This window comes from Castor canadensis, chromosome 1, assembly GCF_047511655.1.
Source record: "Castor canadensis chromosome 1, mCasCan1.hap1v2, whole genome shotgun sequence".
Lineage (NCBI taxonomy): Eukaryota > Metazoa > Chordata > Mammalia > Rodentia > Castoridae > Castor > Castor canadensis.
Window position 1 is genome coordinate 140034786 of NC_133386.1, and position 23324 is coordinate 140058109.

The window sequence follows — 23324 nt, forward strand, 5'->3', positions numbered from 1 at the left end:
TTTCTGACCCTTGCTTGAGGGAGAAATCATAGTCCTCAAGAGCTCTCACCTAGACTCAAGAGGGGGTGAACAGGCCCCGGGGTACTGGGAAGCCTCCAGAAGCTGACCAAGCAGCTCTGTTCAGCAAATAGCAAGCCCAGGCTAGTGCCAGGCCTGATTCTGCAAAGCCTTTCACACTCAGAGCGTGTGAGGCAGCAGGCGGGGACAAGCAAAAGGTTGAGGTTCTGTCAGCTTCCATGGAGTCCCTGCTGCCAGGACTGCTATGCCTGCACACAGCACACACAGCCTGGGAAGGGACTGACCAGCAGGAGGGCCCTGAGCTGGTAGGTGAAACAATGAGAACTGATGTGAATCCCTGAACCAAGAGGCTGACTCTGAGGCTCAAAGGCCTAGGGGAGGAGATGGGACCTTCTGTCCACTGGTTGGTTTTAGGTTTGGTTCTTAAAATAATGACAGACTATAAAAACCAGCTACTGCAGTTCTAGCCATATCAAGCTAGGCAAAGGGGTGAGGAGAAGTTCTCCAGATCTATTCAGGCTTCATCGTAGTGCAGAGTGGATTCATTGTCTTCCCTCTGAAATTGAGGTCAAGTGTTTTCTTGGGATTCTGAGTCTGTCTTCCTCACCCAGGCCTTAGCTATCTATGTTTAGGAAATTTTCCTCTCAGATTCCCCACTCACAGCACACAGCTAAGTTTAGGACGGAGCACAAAGACGGACTTCACTACCAAGTCCCAGCCCTGATATGTGGAGCCCTGACAGCATGCCACTCCATCCCCAGGTCTAACAAGATGTACCAGGTCCCACTGCCTCTGGACCGGGATGGGACCCTGGTCCGGCTCCGCTTCACCATGGTGGCCCTGGTCACAGTCTGCTGCCCACTTGTCGCCTTCCTCTTCTGCATCCTCTGGTCCCTGCTCTTCCACTTCAAGGAGACAACGGCTACACACTGTGGGGTAGGGCTTAGGGGACTCTGATGCCTCTCATTTGGGCCCATCTGGATCTTTTTTTTGGATCCTGATTTGATTTTAACAGAATTAACCAGTTTTCTAGAGGTGTCTTTCAAATATACTGGGCTGCTGGGGGTGGGAATGCCTGAAAATTGAGATCTTAAGGATTAGTCTCTCTCCAGCTTCCATTGGGTCATTGAAGCTAGGCAGCCTCAAAACCCAGGACCCAATCATTTCTTTATAGAGGGCAAATTCAGGTGCCCCAGGGTTTTCTGGAGGGTTAAGAGAACAGGACTGGGATAGAGGGCATTTTGGGTTTTGTAGTATGGCACTGTGGATTTGTGCCTGTTTCTATGGGAATGTGATTCTCTCTCTCTCTCTCTCTCTCTCTCTCTCTGTGTGTGTATGTCTTTTTCTCTTTGTGTGTGTGTGTGCTTGTGTTTATTCTCATGCTTGGGGTGGGTGGTGGTGGTGGTATAATTGTAAGAGACCTTTCTCTATAATGACTTTGAATGGGACATGTGTATGAGAGAAACTATATCTGTGCCTGTCTGTGTGGGGACCTGACTATGTGCACATATATGTGTTTTGGGGCGGGTACCAGACCCTCTGAGGTTCTGATGATGGTCATCCATACTCTGGACAGGGATATGGAGTATCTGGGCCATGAAGAAAGATATGCGAGTTCTTTCTCTGTAGGATGTCAGAGTAAATGGGGTGAGGACTTGTTGACCTCTGTTGCACTCCTTCCTTGTTGACCCACTGTTTCTCTTTTACCTGAGACCCCAAAGGCTGATCTTCTATGTAGAAGGCTGGTGATTTCTGACCTGTTCCTTTCCAGGGCTACTGTAGAGCTCCAGAGAAGGTGGTTTGGGAGTGTGAAGGATGAGCAGAAGGAGGAGGAAGAAGAGATTGTCGGGTTGGAAGGCAGAGCAGGAGATGAAGTCAGCCTAAGGACTGTAGTGGAGAAGTGGTAGGGCTTGGACATGGGCCCTTGGGCTAACCTCATAAAGTGTTCTAATGTCCCCCAGCCAATTTCCTTTATAGGAAGAGCATCTGCTTCAGAGGCAGGGCTAGGACTAGCAGAGGGATTTAGTTAGGAGTTTGGGATTTGGGCACCCACTTCTTTTCATATGAGTTGAAGTTTCCCCTCCTGATTTCTTGGTGGGTAGACATGGCCTTGAACTATGGGCCCTTAGTCTGATAAGACCTGAGAATGGGAGCTATTAGAAGGAACAGAACTGAAGAAAAGTGAATGAGTTGGTGATCTGAGGGGAGGGATCATCTTTTCCTGATCTACTGCTTACCTCAGATAATTCATCACATGTTCCTATTACTCTGGCCAACTCCTATTTATTCTTTGCCAAGATGTCTCTTCCTCCAAAAAGTCTTCCCTAGCCTCCTTGAAGCAAACTTAAACTCCCTTCTCTGGGTACCTACTGTCCCTTGTGTTAACTCTCATATACTTCTATCATATCATACTTGGATTTGTCCTCCCCACCAGACCAGGATCTCTTGAGGGCAGGTACTGCATTTGAGTCAGAAAGTAATTACTGAGTAAATAAATAGGACCCAGTCCAATGCCCTGGGAAAATGAAGGCATGGTGTACAGCAATCATAGCCCAAACAAAATTATAAAATTTGTATATTACGTGGAGTTAAACAGAGTAGGCTGTTTGCTCTACCCTTTTTGGCCCTGAGGGATAGTGGGATCAATAATCTCAGCATACCTTGTACAACTGTTACCCAATCTTGGCATACCACTTTGAGAACTAAGACAAAGATAGTTGTTGGAAGGGTACCTGGCCCCTCTGAAGCAGTACTAAGCCTAGTGACTCTAGGAATATTTTGTCCCCACTCCCTGGAACTCCGCTGTTGGAGCCAACTGAGGTTTTTCATATGTGCTTTGAATTTTACATGTAGAATATTCCAGGAATGGCCAACCCTAGGACCCTAGGGTATCCATGGACTAGAAACAACCTAGTCTAGCACATCTTAATTTTTGTTTGTTTCTTGAGATAGGATCTCTATTGTAGCCCAGGCTGACCTAGAACTCATGGTGTAGCACAGACCCTCCTGCCTCTATCCTCAAATTCTGGGTGACATGCTACCTCACCTGGCCAACACATCTGTAATTGATAACTTTGCCTCTGCATCCATATTCTCAGTGGTGGGGAGTTTCCTTCTTCTTCAGATAACCTGTTCTAAGGATGTTTAATAACTAACAATTAGCAAGCTCCTTCTCATAATGAGCATAGATTTTTTTTTTCCCCCCTTGTGAATCTCTGCCCTGGTCTTGACTTTACTTTGATGGCCATAGAGACAGTCTCTCCTGCCTTTAGGTTAGTCCTGCAGAGATAAAAAGGCAATAATGAGGATCCCTGAGTCTGTCTCAGGTAGTAAAGCTCTGGTTTTTTTCAGGCAGCCCTCACAGGACAGAGTCTCTAGTCTCCTCCCCATCCTGAATGTACCCTTGGACTTGACCCAGTTGGTAACTGTTTTTCTGTGCTGGCCCTTGATATGAGAGTAAGACTTGAGGTGGCCTGAGCAATACAGGCAAAAGCAGAACCGTTCATTCCCATTATTGGCCGATAGACTTCTGTTAATGCAGCCTGAGCTGTCAGCTGTTTCTGCACAGGTACAGACTGGACATTGACATCTCACATTCATGCTTGTCTAGACTCTTTTGAGTCCTGATTCTGTTATCACAGGATTAGCCAGTTCTTCAATGAAGCTCATCAAATATACTCAATCCTGCTCTAGTCAAAAGGGCAGATCCCGTTCTTCTTTCTCTCTGGAAACCTAACAGTATCTCTGGACACAGCCCTCAGAAAGTTCTCCACTCCCTACAGGATGTTCTCTCCAGTACTGGCAAGAAGCTGCAGTGGGCTGACCTCAGCCACTATCACTTCTCACAGTTGCAGAGTGTTCTGGGATTTATGAGGTGGCCTTGTTGATTCTGGGAAGGCTGTGTACCTGGGTAGGCGTGGAGAACTGGGCATTGTGGGCGAGAGGGCAGGTCCAGAGAACCTGGAGGTGGGACCCTCTCATCTTGGAGTAGTCTCAGTCTGGATAGAACCCTCATCTCAAGCCCTAGATTCTTCAGCACCCAGTGTGAGTGTTGCTCGGTGAGCTCTCTCCCCCCCTCACCCTGACGAGGAGCTGAGCTAGTGGACTGGGGTCTTCTTAATGGAGGGAAGTGTAAGTCCCAAGGGGAGAGTTGGTCCTGTGCCTTTAATACAAATCTATCTCTGTCTACCCCAGAGATGGCTTGAGGGGGCCATGGTGGTGAGGGCAGTAGGGATTGTGGGGAGCGAGAAGGGAGTAGAAAGAAGTCTAGCTTCCTGGGTCTGCATCTGACCTGTACAGAAGCTTCCTAGGTCTGACCCAGCTTGGCAGACTGAAGCTGAGTGGAGAAGATTCCTGTGGCCCTCAGGTTTCCCCAAACTTTGGATTGGGTGACATAGTCTCAGAGGGAAAGGAGTTGGGGGTCTGGGCTTCCACAGGGACCCTGATATTTCAGGTCAGTGTATCCTGAGTCTTGGCTCATTCAGAGCCTGGGGGTGGAATGGCTGGTAGCTTGTGGCCCCACTGAAGTAGGTTCTAGTATACTCTCATTGTTCTTAGTTGAACATGGGTGAGGAGGAGGAATGTGGTCAGACAGGGTCTGTAGGAGGAAGGGTGCATCCAGTTTGAACCAAGGGTCCTTTGTCCAGGTTGCTTGGCTTGAAGGAAGCCTTAAGGTAGCAAGAGGCTAGCATATAATCCTGACATAGTTCTGGGCCTTAGTGTCCCCTTCTGTGGTATGGGAGTAAAAACATTTCCACCTCTGATCCTTGAGGGAGGTGATTGTGAGGTGAGCCATCCATTTCCAGGCCTCTGGGAGCCTCTATTGTCCAAGCTCTTCAAAAGGTGGACCCAAGGGAGGGGAGGCCAGTGTGCCAGGGGATTCCTAAGAGCTGCCCCTGCCTGTCTCTGTGATTTCTGTTCCATCTTTCTCTGTTCCTCCTCCTCTGCAGTCTTTCTTTTGGTCTTACGCTCTTTCTATTGTTTATGCTCTGGTTCTTCCTTATACTCTGAGGAGCCAGCTCCAGAAAAGACCCCACCTTCCCAGGTCTAAGTATCCCATTAGGCTCCAAGTTGTGTCCCTCGCCCTGCCTGGGCCACTCCCTACAGGATGTTCTCTGCAGCCTCCCAGCCCTTGGACCCCGATGGGACCGTGTTCCGGCTCCGCTTTACAGCATTTGTCTGGTGGGTCATCACTTTCCCCGTGTTCGGCTTCTTCTTCTGCATCATCTGGTCTCTGCTGTTCCACTTTGAATACACGGTGGCTACTGACTGTGGGGTGAGTGCCAGGCTTCCCAACCTGTGGGCCAGACCAGGTCAGGAGATAGTAGTAAGGGAGGAGTCAGAGTAGGAGTGAAGTAGAGGGTCAGAGAGGGAAAAGGATAAAAGAATTAGGGGTGAGGGGCAAGTCAGTTACGGAGAATTTGGGTGCAGAAGCTCAGAGAGTAGGTCTATAGTCCTCTAAGAGTTGGAAGAAGATTATAGAATGTGTAAAGGAATGGGACTGGGCAGGAGAGATCATAAGAGGGAAGAGGAGGGTGAGGAAAGACCAGACTAAAGAGGTCTGATGAAGCCAGGAGCCTGGAGATAAAATGGGTTGCTTTAGCCCAGATTGGGGGACTTTTCTTGGAAGAGCCTCAGCCCCTCTCTGGGATCCTCAACCTTTTTTCCTCCACTGGCAGCCCTAGGCCTCTCAACTTGTGTCCGCTTAGGGCTCTGGTAGCTGGAAAGGTGGATGGAGTTCCTGTTTCCCAGATCAGTCCACTTGGTCTTTCCTGAGTACTCAGGGGCAGAAGTTCTGTGTCAGGGGCATGGAGTTGAATGTGGACTTGCTCTTAGCATTCTTGTTCCTGCAAGGGACAGTCTTTAGACATGGTCACAACATAATGAGTTGGGATTCTTATTGTGATAAAAGAGAATGCAAGGACTTCAGTGATCAGAGGAGACACTTAACCCAGCTTGGACCCTGGGGAAGAATTCTTTTCGGGAGGAGGGGACATTGTTGCTAGGAGGTGGTGGTGAGGGTGAAAAGGGATCTTTGTGAATCCCAGACTGACAACTTAGGGTTTTATCTGAGGCCAGTGGGAGCTTTGGAAATATTTTAAGCTGGAAAAGAGATATGATCAGATTTGTGCTTTAGAAGATCATTCTAACTCCTGATTGGAGAACAGATTTAAGTAGGGAGACCAGTGGGGATGCTAGTGTAGTGGGTCATATGACTGGAGACCAGACCTGGAATGGAGATGGTGAGTATAGAGAGAAGAGAATGAAGTCCACAAAGGAGTAGCAAGGAGGACTGACAGGAATTAGAGGTTGTTTTTTGTTTTGTTTTGTTTTTTTTGCGGTACTGGGACTTGAACTCAGGGCCTTCACTTTGAGCCACTCCACCAGCCCTTTTTGTGTTGGGTATTTTCAAGATAGGGTCTCAAAAACTATTTGCCAGGGCTGGTTTCGAGCCTCGATCTTCTTGATCTCTGCCTCCTGAGTAGCTAGGATTACAAGTGTGAACCACCAGCGCCTGGCAGGAATTAGAGTTTTTGTTCAGTCAGCAAGGGGTGGGGGACAGCAAGATAGGTATAGAAGTCATCTGTAACTTGAGGGGGACTTTTGCTGGAGGCCAAAGGAATGAATCTTTAATGGTAAAATCCAGTAGAGGATTTTTTTTTTTAACTCTTCTCTTTTAAGTTTCTGATCTGATCTATTGCCCTGCCAGAAAGGAGTAATCTACCCATCTCTTAGTACTTTTAGCTCTGGGCTTATGGAGAAGTTTGAAGTGAGCTGTGTTCCTTGTCTCTGATAGCTCCTGATGTTGCTTGTTTCCGATATAGTTGAAGAACTTAAGTGCTGGGGATGGGGCGGGAGGTAGGGGTCTGTTTACCGATTGTGTGTATGTGTGTGTGTGTCTGTGTATACATATGTGATAGAAGAGACAATCCCTGCTCTTGGAATCCTGCTTCCACCCTTAATCTGAGAGGAGTTTGTGAAGATAGACTGGCAGTCACAGGGACCTCTCTTTCTTCCCGATCCCTTACCCAACTTGTATCATCTTTATCTAATACTTGTTCCCAGATCAGTCAGGGCTCACTGCTCTTGAATGCTTTGAGCCCTCCTAGTCAGGCTTTAGATGCTGGTTCTATTGCATTTAAGTAGCTGAAATTAAGAAGCAGTCTTCAGAATAAATATTCCAGGAAGTGGAGGCAACATTCTCATTAATCCAACTCAGGGGAACAGAGAAGCTGAAGAATCATGTAAGGAAACTGGCAGGTCTTACTGTGTCTTGTGTCCTGCCTCTCACCTGTAAGCAGGCTTCCTATGCTTCGTGGCCATATGGTTCACAGCGTCTCTGCAAGCTTTGCAGGGAAGTCTGTCCCAACACTGCAGGTACTCTGCATACATTGTATTTAGAATTCATAATCACCCTACAAGGTAGGTAGTATTGTACCCATGTTACCAATGAGGAAATTGGAACTCAGAGAAAGTGCCTTGCTCAAGGTCACCCAGCTAAAAAAAAGGCAGAGCTAACATGCAGACCCAGCTTTGTGCAGTTCTAAAACCTCATACTGCCTCTTCACTCATTACTCAGAGTGAACATCTGAGCCTGTTTTCAGGTCATGGTACCTCAAGCCATGGCCTTGGCACCAGTGTCTTCTCTTTGAGAATTCTGCACTTAACTTCCTCTGTTAGTGCTGAAGGGAACTCCTCATCTTTTTTTGTGGTGGCTGGAAGAACCTGGCTGGCCAACCCCCAGGCCCACTCCTGCTATGTGAGCTGCCTCCAGCATTGCCCACCTTCCTAGCAGTCCAGAGACCCATTCAGCATCTCCATTGGAAGAAAGGAAAGGATCTTTCAGAACTCTGTCTATGAGAACTGGTCCCTCCATGGATAGAGCAGGTTCATTCTCTTGCTGGGTTGCTGGGCTCTGGTGCTGCCCAGGCCCTTGTTAAGGACCTAAAATTATTTTTGAAAAGTATGAGCAGTGTACCGACAGCTTCCAGTCTTGGAATCTTAAAAATGTAGATTCTTGGGTTTTAGACCCGCATTTTCACACAGTTCCCCTGGTGAATTGCATGCATGTTATTTTGTAAAGCACTGCTCTATACCCAAAGTCTAAGAGATCCTCTTTCCATCTCTGACTTTCCTGGTACTATCTAAACTACTGTTCTCTCATCCTCAACCCTCTCACCTGTTACACAGGCAACACCAGTCCTTGCAGCTGTGTGAATATTACCTTCTCCTCCTTGCTCACCATAAGAAGTGAGGCTTCAGTACCTTATGGAATGAGGAGTTCCAAGCATTGAGAAAGATGAATAGGGGAGATGCACAAGAATAGGGTCATCTCCTCAGACTTTATCCCAGGTTAGAAGCACCGACTTTCTTAAACATGATCAAGTTAGGCATACCCGTTTTGGCCTAGCTCCTCCAGGATCTCCCAGTACCCTTTATTACCTTGGCACACCTGCCCTAAGGAATGAGTAGAGCTAGGAACAATGAGAGAAACAGTTCAGCTGGGAATGTCAGGTGATCTATGACTCATCCCTGTGATTCATCCCTGTCTTCAGGTCTGAATCTGGGGTCTTGGGATTCCTGGGACTCCCACAGATCTTATCTGATGCACAGCTCTGACCTAAGGGCATGGGAGCATTTGAACTCATCTATATACCTGCTCAAACATGCAGGTTCTAGTTTTGGGGGGAGACAGAGAAATCCCTGCACACATCCCAGAATTGCTCGAGAATGAGAACCAAGCACAGTGGGCCCAGGACCTAGAAGGGGAGGTTCCTTGGGAGAGCTTTGGGGCTGCCTGAATGAGGTCTTCCTGGAAGGGAAGGGGCTGAAGCAGAGCCTTCTGAAGGCCAGTGACCTTGACAGTTGGGGAGAAGGCTCTCCTAGGGGGGCAAGACCAGTGGAGGCCATGCCCAGACTCCTCATCACTCTCTAGGTGCCGAATTACCTGCCGTCAGTGAGCTCGGCCATTGGCGGGGAGGTGCCCCAGCGCTATGTGTGGCGCTTCTGCATTGGCCTGCACTCAGCACCCCGCTTCTTGGCAGCCTTCGCCTACTGGAACCACTACCTCAGCTGTGCCTCCCCGTGTCCTGGCTACCGCCTGCTTTGTCGCCTCAACTTCAGCCTCAACGTCATCGAGAACCTCGCGCTGCTAGTGCTCACCTATGTCTCCTCCTCCGAGGACTTCAGTGGGTGCCCGGATGAGGGAGGGGTGGAGAAGGGCTCAGGAAGGGGACAGGGATGTGGCCAGTCCTTCCCACACACGTATCTTCCTGTGTAGAGGTGAGGGCTCTTCCTGCTATAAGCGCTCCCCACCCTCCTCTTTCTCTCCAGCCATCCACGAAAATGCTTTCATTGTGTTCATCGCAGCATCCCTTAGTCACATGCTCCTCACCTGCATTCTCTGGCGGCTCACCAAGAAGCACACAGTAAGTCAGGAGGTACGGCCTACTCCTCCTGGGCACCAGGTGGCTCAGTTAAAAATCAAGGACATTTGTCCTCAGGATGCTGGTAATCATGAGGTGGGAACTGGAGTTTTAATAGGATCCCTGCCTGAGGAATACTAAGCTTGGGGCTGAGGCTTAGGTACAAGTTGGGGGGAGGGGTGTTGATTTGTCAGAATCCAGGACTATTTTGTGGTAGTATGGGAGAAGAGGTAGAGGCTCCAAACGGGTAAAATGAGGGATAGCAGCCAGGCCCCAGTGGATTAGGAACACTGTGTCCAGACTGTGATCTGTAACAATACTCCACCCACATACATGCCTTTCTTTGCTCACAGTACCTGGAGGTGTTGGGTTGGTGGGTGACTTTATAAGTTTCATATTCCATACCTCTGAAATGGGAGGAAGAAATGTGCTCCTTTCCATGACCATTGTGGGAACCAAGGGAGGGGAAGCCCAGGGGCTGAGGAGAAGCTGCCCACACATATCTAACAAGCTATGGAGTGATCAGACAGCCCATTCCCTAGGACCGCAAGTCCTACAGCTGGAAACAGCGACTCTTCATCATCAACTTCATCTCCTTCTTCTCGGCACTGGCTGTCTACTTCCGGCACAACATGTATTGTGAGGCAGGAGGTGAGGCCAGACTAGGATCCACAGATGGTCATAAATAACTTTTGGGCAGTTGTGATGTTTTTGATAGTGGGCAATAGTCTTGGGACCATTGGCAATAGCTGCTGCCATTGTGTTCCTAGTGGTGGGCTAGTAACGTGGTAATTTAAAAGGACCCTAAAAGAGAGTATGCTTTATTCCTTGTGTCCTTACAACAGTGTATACCATCTTTGCCATCCTGGAGTACACTGTTGTCCTAACCAACATGGCATTCCACATGACAGCCTGGTGGGACTTCGGCAACAAAGAGCTGCTCATAACCTCTCAGCCTGAGGAAAAGAGATTCTGAACCCTTCTCTGATACTGGGATGAGGCAACCCACTACCCAGAAACAAGAAACAAGATAGCACTCCAGCCTTCCCCATCCCTATGTCCTGTCTGGGCCCCTCTGAAGTTGGGGGAGGGGGAAGAAGGGCATAGGATAAGGCTGACCCTAGCACTGTTGGCTTCTCCTCCCCAACCCTCACACAGGCACAGAGGCCTTCAAGCAACATCGCCCTCAACTGAGAGGCCCTAAGAAGCTGAGCTGGCAGGAGAGCTTCACCTCTTGGTGCTAAAAAAAGGCCTGAGGTTCATGACCACCATCCAGTTTTTGGCCTTTAGATAGCCACTTTTGACTGAGGTCAGGGACCGCTGAGCAGTGGCTGCTACCTGAAAACCACAACCATGTCTAAGTCATTCACTTGACTAAAGTGTCTGATGATCTGCACGGGCCTGCAGGCCTGTGGCTGTAGTCTCTGCTGAGTTTGCCCAGGTGTTGTAGTCCTGTTGTAGTTTACCTCTTTGATCGTTTTATGCCCTCGGGTGTGTATCCTTCCCTGTCAGTCTCATCATGCCCACGTGTATGATGAGGGGAGGTGTGCCATGTGATTTCCAAGGGCTTTGCCGGTGTGGCTTTGATGCCATCTGATGGAGGTGTTCTGTACCTGAAGGATGACCCATCCCAGATAAAGCACCAGCACAGCATGTATTTCCCTTTCCTTTCTGAAATCACTGGCTTTCAGACCCTTTCTCCTTTGCAAAGGGAGAGGGGTCAGAAGCAGTTCCCTACCCCAAAATGGGCTCCCTGGTGTCCTATCTTCTCTATTGCCCTAGACCCTGAGCTCTTTTGGTTGTACATTTTATTTCAAATGACAATAAATTTTTTTCTTTTGCCAACAATCTGGGTTAGGCATGCTAATCTTGTCTAATGAGAACTGAGGTGAGAGATGGGCTCCAGAATGGAGGGAATAAATCCACAGCAGGGTTATTACTCCATCTGGCACCAACTCCCCCCTCCCTTTTTCAGGCTTGGAATCTCTCTAAGACTGGTCTGAACCCAGAGAGAAGTGATTGAGCCGTTCTTGTAATGACTCCAGGCCTAGAAGATGGGAAATTTAGGAGAGTCTTCAGTTGAGGCAGAAGCCTAGGTTCTAACTTCAACTCCTGTCAGTAAACATCTGTCCTCTTACAGGTGTACAGGGACAGCGGTCAGATGCATGACTAAGAGCACCTGCCTTCAGGCTGATGGCTCTCAACCTCTGCCTTTCTGAGGCCTAGACCAAGAAGTTTTTGTCAAGTTTTGCATTTTAGTCCACTGTAGCATCAATGACTGGGCCCCAGAGCTTTGTTAGGGAAATTGGGGGGTTGGAGGGTAGCCACAATGATGCCTATTGTCTTCTGTCCCCTCTTAGAGGAAACAAAAGGCTCCCAGTCTCTGGGGAGCCCTAGCCCATGCCCACCCCCTAATGCCCAGCACATAGGGAGGAGCCAGGGCCACTGGAAAACAGGAGGTTTTATTGATGTTGATGGGGGTAGGAAAGGCCCCCAGGAGCACAGGGGGCTTAATCAGTCAGCAGATGCATAAGGCCTGGGCACAGGGAGCAGGTTAGGGCACATTTATCTTCTCAGGATTTTGTGGCTCCTTCCTTGGGGAAGGGAGAGAGCATTTGGGGTGTGGGGGCAATTCCAAGAGCAGCAAGGACAAAGGTTAGAGATGGCTGAGCCCCTAACCTGAGAGAAAGCACCACAATGGGCACTTTGTGGAAAGCAAGATGAACTGGTCAGTAGCAGAAAATGGGGGGTGGCACTGGGTTGGCCTTTTGGGAGGGTCAACGTTGGCCTGGGTAAGCTCATGAGAATATCTGGTGTTCCCAAGCAGAGTGGGGTGGGGCCCAAAGCTTCTTTCCCTTTGGGCCTCCTTAAGGAGAAAAGGCATTCAGGGAGCCCCCTGGCAAGGGGTGCCAGAATTAGTCCTTAAGGCACAGCTGAGGGCAGACAAGGCGCCAAGGCACAACTGGTAGGGGGGGCAGGGACAGCCTCCAAGCTGAGTGCCAGGGTCACAAGAGGACACAGGACCGCCCACGCTTGATCGGTGTGGGGTTGAGCACAGCCCGGACAGCCTCAGCGAACACTTCCTTGACGCCGTCCTGCTGCAGGGCTGAGCACTCGAGGTAGCGCACAGCATGGATCTGCTTGGCCAGTGCCTGGCCCTGTTGCGGTGTGATGGGTGCCTGGCCCTGCTCCTTGAGGCGCCGTAGGGTGTCAGGCTGGGCTCTCAGGTCCTTCTTGGTGCCCACCAGAAGGATGGGCACATCAGGGCAGTGGTGGCACACCTCTGGATGCCACTTGTGCCTCACATTCTCATAGGAGGGTGGACTGGCAATGGAGAAACAGATGACAAAGACATTGGTCTGAGGGTAGGAAAGTGTGCGGAGGCGGTCGTATTCCTCCTGGCCCGCAGTATCCCACAGGTTCAGGTTCACTGTGCGCCCATCAACTGCGCTCTGGGCACTGTAATTGTCGAACACTGTGGGGATATATTCCTTGGGGAAGGCGTTGGTTGTGTAGCAGATGAGCAGGCATGTCTTGCCCACAGCCCCATCGCCTACCACCACACACTTGATGCTCTGCATTATGGGTAAAGCTGCTATAGTGGAGGCCGTGCCTCCTCCCTCTTCTGGGCCCCTCTGGAAGCAATGACCTATGGAGAAGTGAGAGGAACACTCTTGGTTAGGGAGCCCTTTACCCACCGAGAAGAAAGAATGGGGTTACACAGAAAGAAACCAGGTCCTGTTATGTTAACTTGACACCATCCGAAATCTCATCAAGACTAAGAGACAGATACACAATGAGGAATACTGAACAAGATGTTACAAAAAGATGCAGTATAATGTAGCTTATGTGTATAAACATGAAAACTCTGGTGCTAGATTACTTGCTATTTCTTAGCTGGAACACTGGACAAATCACTTACCTCTCTATGCCTCAGTTTTCTTATCTATAAAATGGAGATGAAATAATATCTATACATTAGGATCATATAAGTTAATACACGTAAAGCATTCAGAATAGTGCCTAGTCAATAAATACTAGCTATTTTTATTTTTTCCCAGGCAGTACAGACACAGAAGGAAGGTAAAAAGTATAAGGACCTACTAGATCCTTTACTAAATATAGACCCCTCCCACCAGCCTACTCTCTCACCATTGGTTCAAAAGCCTCAAATATCAAAGACAGAATGTGTATGGTGGAGGGGAACCCCCCTTCCACAAAGGGAAGCAGAAAAGGAACTTTCATGGTATGGGGGCTGCAAAAGACCCAGGCTTGGTCCCAGCTCTCTTAGGCCACAGCTTCCCCTGGGACCAGCTGGGAGGGAAATGGTTTCACTCTATGAGGTTACCTCTCTGGTTCCCATTAATGGCATTACCATTTTATTTTCATGAGTGAGTGAGTGAGTGAGTGAGTGAGTGAGTGTGTGTGTGTGTGTGTGTGTGTGTGTGTGTTTGTGTTCAACCTCAGGACTTTTGGACAGAGACCCTCAGAGTGGCTCAGGAAAAGAAATAAGGGCTTTTTAGGGCAATGGAGAGAACATTAGACTGCAGAGAACATTAGACTGGAAGTTCAGAGACCCAGGTTGAACTCCAATTCTGCTGACTCACTGCAACCAAAGATGAGGCATTTTCTCTTTCTGGGCCTCAGTTTCCAAGAAATGGAGATAAAGTGCTATGGTGGTGGGTATGAGGGTCCCCACCTACAAGGTAGAAGGATCGTGAATTCGAGGTCAGCCTGAAAAATACAGCAAGATCCTGCCTCAACAGCAGCAACAACAACCCTACAACAAGGGGACTAGATGGATGAAATGAGACTTTTAAAGTATAGGGGAAGGCACTATTCCTTGTATACACTGGATTATCTGGGAGCCCTGGCATTTCACAGCAGAACTCCTGAGCCTATAATCTCCAGTTTTACACAGAAGTAGAAGAGTAGGTGTGGCAGTATGACTGAGACCTCTCCCCCACAAGACCAGCAATAGGCTGGCCCACCCAGGCAGGAAGGCAAGAAGGGAAATCTGACCAGCAGTCATAAGGCCCAAGAGACTGAAAGTACAACAGGCTCTCTAGGAAGATAGTTATCAACCAACAACCAGTGAATCAGCCCTCAAAGGACAGGCGAGGGAGAGCGTAGCTTCTAGGCTGCCAAGGGAACAGGGACAGACATTGGAAAAGGATTATGAATGAGGTAGTGTCCGAAACAAGGTGTGGTATAAAGCAAGACCACCAGATACCTGAATCTAACCTCCTGAGCTCATCTGCTGATCTTGACCCTTGATTAAAAAAAAAAAAAAAAAAAAAAGCCCTCATATGGTAAAAAGAGCCTTTATGGATGGCACAGCATTATGGCATTTGATCCTAACAACCTATTGGTACTACTTTTGTTTTACAGATGAGGAAACAAACTGAGAGCATGTCATATGGCCGGTTTGTACTGAGCCAGGACACAAACCCAGTTTTGTGATCCAGAGTCCTGTATTTTCTTCAATACATCACATAGCTCCAAGTTACCCCTTACCAGCTAACTGTGTGACCTTGAGAAAGTAAAAGTCATTTCTCTTCCTACAGCCTCAGTTTCTTCATTTGTACAATTGTGGTAACACACCCCCTGCCAGCCTCACAGGAGTGTATTGAGGATTCTATCCAAGCATGAGAACGAACGTGCTTTGTAAATTGTGATGTACTGTGCACACAGGAGGTGACAGCAGTAAAGTCTTTCATCCCAAGAGGCTGGAAGGACTGAGGATGCATATGTCTGAGCAGTGGCATCAGTCCAAATCTCCCTATTAAGATCTAGTTCAGATTCTCATTCTCTTTTCCAAGACAACTCTTTTCTCTGAAATTCTTTTGCTGGCAGAACTGGGTCAAGTAAGTTCCATCAATTTTTTTTTTTTTGGTGGGAATGTATATGCTAAAAGATGGGGTTTAACATGTGCTAAATAGGAAGAAGGGATTAAGTGCTGCATGAGGCTAAACTAGGAGTGGCCTGTCTGGGCTAGGGGTTTGACTATGACTTATTCAATAAGTTGACTTATTTTTTAACTAAAAAAATTTTTTAATACTTGCACTGTACTAGGATAGAATAGGCCACCTCAGTAGCTTCTGAGGCTAATACATTCCTATCACCAGAGTTACTTTAACAAACCTGGTTCTCTTAACTTCTGTCACATCAGGTAGAGCTAGTGATCAAATTTGCACTTTAAAAAAAAACAACAACTTTTATTTAGTAAATAAATTGATGTTTGCAGATCTATATACTATCAGCCAAACTACAATGTCTTGCTCTGACATTTTTTTCCCAATTTAATTCAGATCATGCCTGGTTCCTCATTTTGTTGTTCAAAGTGCTTCATAATCTGAGAGTAGTTTTGGAGTCTAAACATAGACTAGAAATCCTAGTTCTGTCATTTATCAGCTGTGTAACCTTGAATTTATGATGAGTTGCCTCCTGATCTTCAATTTCCTTATTCATATGTAGCAGCAACAGTACCTACTTCATAGTGTTCCTGCAAGGATTAAGTACATTAATATACAATATATGTGTACAATGTAGGTACTTTGCAAGTGTGAATTCCCAGCTAAGGGATCTTCAATGTCCTCTGCAAACAAGCCAGGGTCATTCTTGCCTCTGAACTTTTATTCTTGTTTTTTTCTCTACTGCTGTTCTCTCTCCCCTCTCAAATCCTTCTTATTCCTCAAGGTGTAGTTAAAGCCTCACCATCCCATGAAGCAAACGAATTCTTCGAATTTCCATAGCATGGCCACCCTTTTTAAGCCTGCTTTGGCTCTGTGTGATTTTCCAATGGTATACATGTTACTCATCTGTGGATGTCCCTTAAATGAGAGGCGGGGCTTCTCTCAACCCATTTACAGCTGTGAGTATACAACTGGACGCACAGTTATACAACCACTCTGATCTGCTTGCACCAGCCCTTTAACTAAGATCTAGATAGCCTCCTCTGGATCCCAGCACAGAATACCTTGCAATGCTAAATCTTACTGGAGAGCAATGACACCCAAAAGCTAAGACCAGGATAGGCAAAAATCTGTCTTCCTCAACTGGCTCTAGAAAGGGGTTGGTGGGAGCACAGCTCATGCGAGGCCAACCCTATTTGAGTGTGGTCCCTGGAGCCCAGTCTGCACACAGTGGGTCCTGGCCGTGGGGTGTGGCCCAGGCAGGCCCAGAGCAGGGAGGAAAAGGAAGCCCTGATGTTTGCCTGATTGCCAGATCTCTGTGGCCGTTAGAGCAGGGGAAGTGTCCCAACTGGGAGTGGGGGAGGGGAGGAATGGGCAAGTGTAGAGGCAATATGAACTTACTATAGCCTTCTAACCTGCCTCCCTAACATGGGCTCTTCGTTGTAGCCCTCCCTGAACCTCATTCTACCTTATAATATACCTCTGGCTACACCACCCTGATCATCTATAAACTGTCCTTTACAAGTAGCAATACTCACAGAGCCGAGCACCTTTGCCACCTCCTCCAGGAAAGTTTTTGTAAATCATCCAAGTCACAGATGACTTAACCTATCAAAAGTCTGGTGCCCATCTCCCTCTTAGGCACTTACCTGCATCACATGGAGACTGATCTGAATCTTATCTCTTGTTAGACTGGAAGACCTAGAGGGCAAGGTCCTGACTGATTTCTGTCTCATTGGGCTGAGCCCAGCAAACAGTGGCTGTCAGTAAATAACTCAATGAGCTCAATCTGTCCTTCATGTCTTTGAACATGGGAGTTCCTTTTCCTAGAACACTGCTTACCCCTTCAGATTCTTCCTGTCTTTCAAGGCCAATTTCTATTCACCACCTTCTCCAGGAAAAGACAGCAACCTCCTCTCCTGTCTTACCTTTCCCAGCATTGACTATTCTGTTCACTGTGCTGAACTAACTGAATGCTTGATAGGGAGGGAAATCTGTCCTTATTTATTATAAGTCCAGCAAAAGGCTGAGCAAAAGCTGTATACTGACATACACCTCCTCTTCCATCAATCCAGACATAGAAGCTGGGAACAAGGAAATCCTCAATGCCCAGGAGATATACAACAAAAGTAGACAACTTCTTTCTCACCCCAAGGAGCACAAAGTTAGGATAACGAACACACAAGTTATATAGCTTTGTACTCAGTTGGAAAGGTGAGGGGTAAAGCAGACAAAACTAGCTCACAGGGGATGAGGAAGATGGGTAGGAACAAGTGGTCCCAATAGGCTAAGGATTGATTGGAACATCTGAAGCCTTGGCCAAAGACAGGCCAAGGGCAGGGCATTGTTGGAAAAGCTCTGCAAGTCTGTTTGTTTCGAAGGGATGAGAAAAGAGAGGTGACACAAGGAGGCTCAGAGGGGCTGCTGCTGGTTGCAGCTGGGCTGGGAGGAAGAAGCTGGGGAAGACATGAGGTCAGTGTGGGGCTGGGATCAGGCCAAGGGCTGAGTCTCTCTTTCTTCCCCTTCTCCTCATCAGCAGGGAAGAACCCAAGAGAGCCTAGTTCCCAGTCTGGGAAAAAAAAAAAAACCCGCACATGGGTTGGGGGCATGACTCAAGTGGTAGAGTGACTGCCTAGCAAGTGTGAAGCCCAGAGTTCAAACCCCAGTACCACCATTTAAAAAAAAAAAAAAAAAAAAAAGTGGAGGACTCTCTGCCTCTTGCCATTCTCCATCTTTCAGCCCCTGCAGAGGATCCTGCACTATAGCAGGTAGGGGAAGAGGAGAGAGTTGATGTTATCCTCCAGGAACTAGAGAGCAGGAGAAAATGACAGTTACAGCTGAGGATATAGGGGGTTGGGAACCTTTCACTAAGTCTCAGTTCCTTCTCTTCTTTTCTGGCCATCCCAGCACCCTGGGTGTTCCACAAGGATGAACCCCAGGGCCAGGACAACTCTGGCTGGGGGAGCCAAGGAGGCTACCCCCCCCCACCAAGCGGCATAGAGGAAGGCTCATATGCTTCCTCCTTCCACCTACCAGCAGCTCAGCAGTCCCTGAGCCCCATGAAAGGCCTGTGAAGTGGCACTTCCTTTGCTTTTGCTCATTTCATACAAGGTTCTGCAAAGTGACAATCTCCCAATCCTGCCTCTCCTACCTGAAAACACCCACAAAGAAACCCAGAGTTGCCCAGTCCTTTCAACCCCACCCAACGCCCGAGGGGGTTTCCACAAGGGAAAATAACATCGGGAGGAAATTCTATATCTATTTTCCACTGTAAGTGGACAGATCTGGAGCAGGGGACAGGGTACTCCCTAATCTTGCTGCCCCCTGGCAAAATTCCCCAACATTCTCTGCTTTCTTATCTCATAGCAATGCTTGTGCTTTGGGGAAAGGGCCCTAGCTCTGTCCTGAACAGATATTTATAAAGACTACTCAGGCCTGTCAGATTAAGACAGAAAGGTCCAGAGTAGGGGGCACTGCATTACGAAGTTTGTGAGGGGAGGAAAAGTCAAAGCTATCAGTGTTCACTGCCCCGTGGAAGTACTGACAGTGCAACTCCTTAATGTTGAAACAGATCCAAGAGAAACTAAGTTGACCGGGGTTATACAGAGAGTTGATTACAAGTCCAGGACAAGGACCTTGTCTCTTAACCTTTAGTCTGTTAGTTCTACAAAGAGAATGTGAGGGATGTCACTCCAGCCTGCAAACTGACTCACCATCTCTCTGACTTCATCCAGGATGCTCTACCATGATAAATGGGCCAAAAGAGTCAGGTTAAATACATCTGAACCCTGTTGCTTCTAAGTTCCCAGGCCCGATCTGTGGTGTTCATGATTTGGCACCATCATTATGGGACTGCCAACTACCCTGGCCCTGCTGCAGCTGCGAAGCTCCTCCTCTGGCCTTTAGCTCCTGGGGAGATGCCCTCCCCCCATATGAGATGAGGACAAAAGAGGAAGCTGGACCCTGGACAGGAAAACCAGTCTGATCTGGGGAGGTGGCTCAGGCTTTGTCTTTGGTTTCCCTTCTCAGCTCTTCTCACGGACCCCTAACAAAACTTACCTCTAATGGATCTACACTGTATATGGAAGGAAAGCCCTGTTCCCCCAGCTACCACAATCCTAATATATTCATAGTTGTTTCATTATATAGCCTCAGCCTCTCTATCTTCCTGCTCATAACACCCAAAAAGCACCTACCATGCCACCTCATCTGCCCTGGTATCTTGTCTAAAACAACTCTTCAAATTCCTAGCAGGATGTGTGATAATTTCCTACCACCACTTCTTTTTACAACCCTAATCATATTTCTTTAGCTAAGCCCTCTACGACACCCTCCTCAGTTATTTGCACCCCACCCCATACACAGGTATTTTCCCATTTAGATCCCTACCACCGTCATATTTTTCCAGCAATGACTTTCTTGTAATTAGTTCAAAACTAGCCAGTTATTGGCTAGGAGAAACTCTGTCTCTTTATCCTATCTTTACCCTCACAGCCCTGTAGATTGCTTAGTTATGCAGAATACTAAAGTAAGTACTGGTTTGCCAGGCTGGGAATCAGGACTCTCGGGGATTTTTATTGACTTGTGATGCTAAGAAAGTGCCTTGTATGCACATCAAATTCCCTGAGCTGGGATTTAATGCAGATCCCTTGGATTTCCTGCTAGGGCCAAACCTCTGTACCTTCCAGAAATGAGAGTAGGAGACGCGTGGGTAGAAGGGCAGGACTGGAAGAAGGGACAATTTATGGGAGAGGGACAGCTATGACATTGTAAGAGGACAGGATGGGGAAGAGGGTTACCTCTTAAATTTAGCTGTGCTTGAGAGATCCCCAAAATGTAGAACTTGTTCCCCTCCACTTCTTTTTTCTAGTGGAGTGAAATGAATACAGAAGACTGGAGGAGGTGGAGAGAAACAAGATCCCTGAGCATGCAGCCCAAAAGCTTGAGTTCTAGAATGAAGACAAGAGCTGAACAAGCTGCAATTAGACTTGGGAGAAATGCCTAAGAGAGGGTATAGGATCATCGATAAGAGGAGGAATATTAAGGATGCCTGAAAGCAGAAGGGTCAGCAGAACTCTAGAAGGCTTCTTGGTTGCCAAGGCCTTGGGGAATATGTGGGTACCAGACCTAATAGGCCCTAGAAGGCAGCAGGGAAGAAGGGCAGACACCTTTGCTTCACATCCTTCCCTTTCCCTGATTCAAAATTAAGACAGTTAAGCCTGAAGCTAGTCTAGCTGCAGTCTTCCCTCCAGAGTCCTGCCTTTGCCCCCTCCCCCCACACACCTTTCGTTCCATAACACCAGACAGTCTTCCCTCCTCTCCATCGGGGGTGTTGGAACCAGCAAGTGTTGTGGTCAGGGACCTTCAGGCTTTTCTCCCAGGCAATGCTTCTTGGTCAAGCACCCAAGGAAGGGGGTGATTTTGATTTCCCAGGCCTCTCTCACCCCACTCTGAGAGCTACAGACTGCTTCCTCCTGCTTAACCACAATGTCACCCACTGCAGGTTCCCTTCATTGTGCTGGCTTCAGCTCTGGGCTGAGGCTCAAGGCTGAGGGCAGTTATTTTGCCTCTAAGAGCTAAGATGTAGTCACACAAGCACTTGCATGTTCACATTCACCTGCATTTCCACACACGTTCCCAGCCCTTTAATCATCTCTATCACTGCCAAGTTGCAGCCTACATCTTAAAAAAGAGGTTTGAAAAACTCTCAAACTCATCAAGTAACCAGGCAGTGCATGCCTATAATCCCATCACTTGGGAGGCTAAGGCAGAGGGTGAAGAATTTGAAGTCAACCTGGACTACATAGTAAGACCCTGCCCCCCCCCCAAAAAAACCCCGACAACACACACACATACACAACTCACCAAGTCCTCTACAGCAGTTCTTGACCCAAAAGCTGGAGATAAGGAAGGAGACAGAGAGAGGTTGACAGGCTGAGGGATGAGAGGAAGGAGGGAGATGCAAGCAGCAAGAGGCTGGATGTGTGTGTGGTGTCAGCCAAAGGCAGGGTAGGCTACAGAGGATCAAGGTGAACAGAGGGGCAGGGTGTGAGATCAGGGCCTACATTTGTCTGTGTGTTTGGGGGAAAAGAAACAGAAGGGGATGAGAGTGGGATGAAGGAAGACAATATGAGATTACATAGAATTCCAGGATTGAATATGAGGGAGAGAACTAGGAGATGGCTCTCATTGTGGGAGGCCAAACCCCTGCTGTCTTCCCAAAGCCCGATAACTTGTCAGTGGTTATCCATCCCTCTGAGTCCTTTCACATCCAGGCACAAGGCAAGACTAGGCTTTTTCCTTCCTCAGTTTACCCCCCAGGGAGCAACACCAGGCTCAGGTTAGCCAGGCACAGCAGCAGATGTTTCCTCACTAAATACCTGTTGCTTGGCTCCAGGGATGAAGAGGTTGGGACTCATAAAAACAGACATACAGACAGAAGTCACAGAGTTGGCAGGGCTCCCCACAGCGTCCTTCTTAGGTTAGAGGACCCTTGGGCTGCAGCCTGTGAGTGGGTCTGGACTGGCATTGATCTTCCAGGGATCGGGCTCTCTAGTCTTGGGTTTCAGAGGCCCCAGACACCGCCTCCCTCTCAGCCTCACAAATGTCACAACTGCAAAGCAGAGGGGGCGCCTCCTCCAGCGCTGAGGCCCGCTCCCCTCATACACTTCTCAACACCCCCCCACGACTTCTGAAAACACTCCGCCTGAGTCCCATCTCCCGGCTCCGGGCTTTCCCACTACGGAGACCTCTCTCGGCTCCGACCTCGGGGCTCCCTCGCGACTCCCAGGAGCCCTCGCAAGCCGCCGGGAACCCACCCTCACGGAGCCGCCACCGGCTCCAAATGGCCCCGTCTCCGCCCCGCCCGGCCGGCCGCACCCGCCCAACTTGGAGGCAGCAAGAACCACCCGCCCGCGGCCTCCCGCAAGCAAACTTCCTGGCCGGCGCGCGCGCCCAGTCCCTGGCCGGCCAGGCTCCCCTCCCCAGGACCCCTGCCCGCCAGCTCTGGCCGGGCCTCACCTGGTGCCCTCCCCGCGGCGGGGGAGCTGGGGGCGGCGGCAGCGGCTCCGGGCTCGAGAAGGAAGTGAGAGCGGGAGGCCGGAGGAAGTGGGGGGGTGGGCGGGCGGGCCGGTGGGCCGGGGCGGGGCGCGGGGGCGGGCCGGGCCGGGGCGGGGCGCGACCAGGAAGTCCGCGGCCGCCTGTCCCCCACCCTCTGCCAGGGTCTCTTCTGCAGGCTTCGCCCGTCGGCGAGGTCCCGGGCTTCCTACTTTCCTAACCCTCGCCTTGTTGTTGCCCCTGAGGCCCTGCAGGTCTGGCCTCTCAAGGTCGGGTCTCCCACCTCCCCCTGGCCACCCTTACCCAAGCAGAGGTCCCGTACTAGGCGCTGGATATTTGTCTACTTCCCTCGCATCTCACCCACTGACCTCCTCAGGAATGCTGAGAAAGGCACCCCTAGGCCTGGTGCCTTCTGCTCAGCGCAGGGGTCGAGCGGTGGTCGAGGCTGGTTGGGGGACAGCTGTAATGGCTCTGGCTGGGCCAGTCCCCACCCCTGCCCTGAACCCCAGGGGATTGCGGGGTGGCGGTGATTCAGCAGTGGGAAGGCCCCAGACCCCTGGGGAGGGTGGGGAGACTGGGGGAAGGGGAGCTGTCGTCAGCACTCGGGGGAAAGACACGATCAGCAGAGGCGCAGGCGGAGCCGCGGGCCCCAAAAACAGGATGTCGCGTCGTGGTTCCGCACCCCGCGGCTCTGAGCTGCTCTGGGGAGGGGGCGGGGCGGATGGAGGACGTGGGGCTCCTCTTGCTGGCTGTCCTGGTTGGGGCGCGCAGCCGCTTGGAGCTGAAAGGCCGCACCCAGGCCTGAGGTCCAGCTTGGGCGCTAGGGACCCGCGGGTGGGCGGACTCGTGGGCGCCCTCTGGTGCTTTTGCTCTAAGGCCTTGAGCGCGCGAGCTATGAGTTCAGAATCCA

The 23324-nt window shown here is 49.4% G+C and overlaps 3 protein-coding genes and 1 non-coding gene across 10 annotated transcripts in view; 2 read left to right on the plus strand and 2 right to left on the minus strand.

The window, feature by feature from the left end:
• The first annotated feature begins 134 nt into the window (after positions 1-134).
• On the plus strand, positions 135-11291 carry Pgap2 (post-GPI attachment to proteins 2). Of its 6 annotated transcripts, XM_074084327.1 has the most exons (7): positions 172-323; positions 780-954; positions 5125-5293; positions 8954-9206; positions 9352-9458; positions 9986-10094; positions 10289-11291. In XM_074084327.1, exons 2-7 carry the CDS (start codon positions 821-823, stop codon positions 10417-10419), a joined length of 903 nt encoding a protein of 300 aa, XP_073940428.1. In that variant the 5' UTR covers positions 172-323; positions 780-820; the 3' UTR covers positions 10420-11291. The 6 variants fall into 6 exon arrangements, with proteins under 6 accessions (XP_073940463.1, XP_073940428.1, XP_073940452.1 ...); XM_074084362.1 differs by lacking the exon at positions 5125-5293 and having other exon boundaries at positions 135-323; positions 9352-9446; XM_074084351.1 differs by lacking the exon at positions 5125-5293 and having other exon boundaries at positions 173-323.
• Positions 11292-11886: 595 nt separating this feature from the next.
• Rhog (ras homolog family member G) lies at positions 11887-23001 on the minus strand. Of its 2 annotated transcripts, none has more exons than XM_074084387.1 (2): positions 22783-23001; positions 11887-13092 (listed from the first exon to the last, which is right to left on the minus strand). In XM_074084387.1, the coding sequence occupies exon 2, from the start codon at positions 13022-13024 to the stop codon at positions 12449-12451; it is 576 nt and encodes a 191-aa protein (XP_073940488.1). In that variant the 5' UTR covers positions 13025-13092; positions 22783-23001; the 3' UTR covers positions 11887-12448. The 2 variants fall into 2 exon arrangements, with proteins under 2 accessions (XP_073940488.1, XP_073940478.1); XM_074084377.1 differs by lacking the exon at positions 22783-23001 and adding an exon at positions 22379-22472.
• LOC141416491 (small nucleolar RNA SNORA66) lies at positions 15508-15640 on the minus strand. The gene has a single exon (XR_012441203.1). It is a non-coding gene; the product is annotated as a small nucleolar RNA SNORA66 (small nucleolar RNA).
• The window catches only part of Stim1 (stromal interaction molecule 1), a 205105-nt gene continuing 204091 nt past the window's right edge, over positions 22311-23324 (plus strand). Inside the window, exon 1 of the mRNA XM_074084285.1 lies at positions 22311-22442. The gene's annotated coding sequence lies outside the window, so the exon portion shown is untranslated. The remainder of the gene's footprint in view (positions 22443-23324) is intronic.

Coding starts and splice junctions, on each gene's coding strand:
- Pgap2 (XM_074084327.1), top strand. CDS start 821: ATGGGACCCTGGTCCGGCTCCGCTTCACCATGGTGGCCCTGGTCACAG. Junction 9,459..9,985: donor AGCACACAGTAAGTCAGGAG/GTACGGCCTACT, acceptor CCCATTCCCTAG/GACCGCAAGTCCTACAGCTG. Junction 10,095..10,288: donor CATGTATTGTGAGGCAGGAG/GTGAGGCCAGAC, acceptor TCCTTACAACAG/TGTATACCATCTTTGCCATC.
- Rhog (XM_074084387.1), bottom strand. CDS start 13,024: ATGCAGAGCATCAAGTGTGTGGTGGTAGGCGATGGGGCTGTGGGCAAG.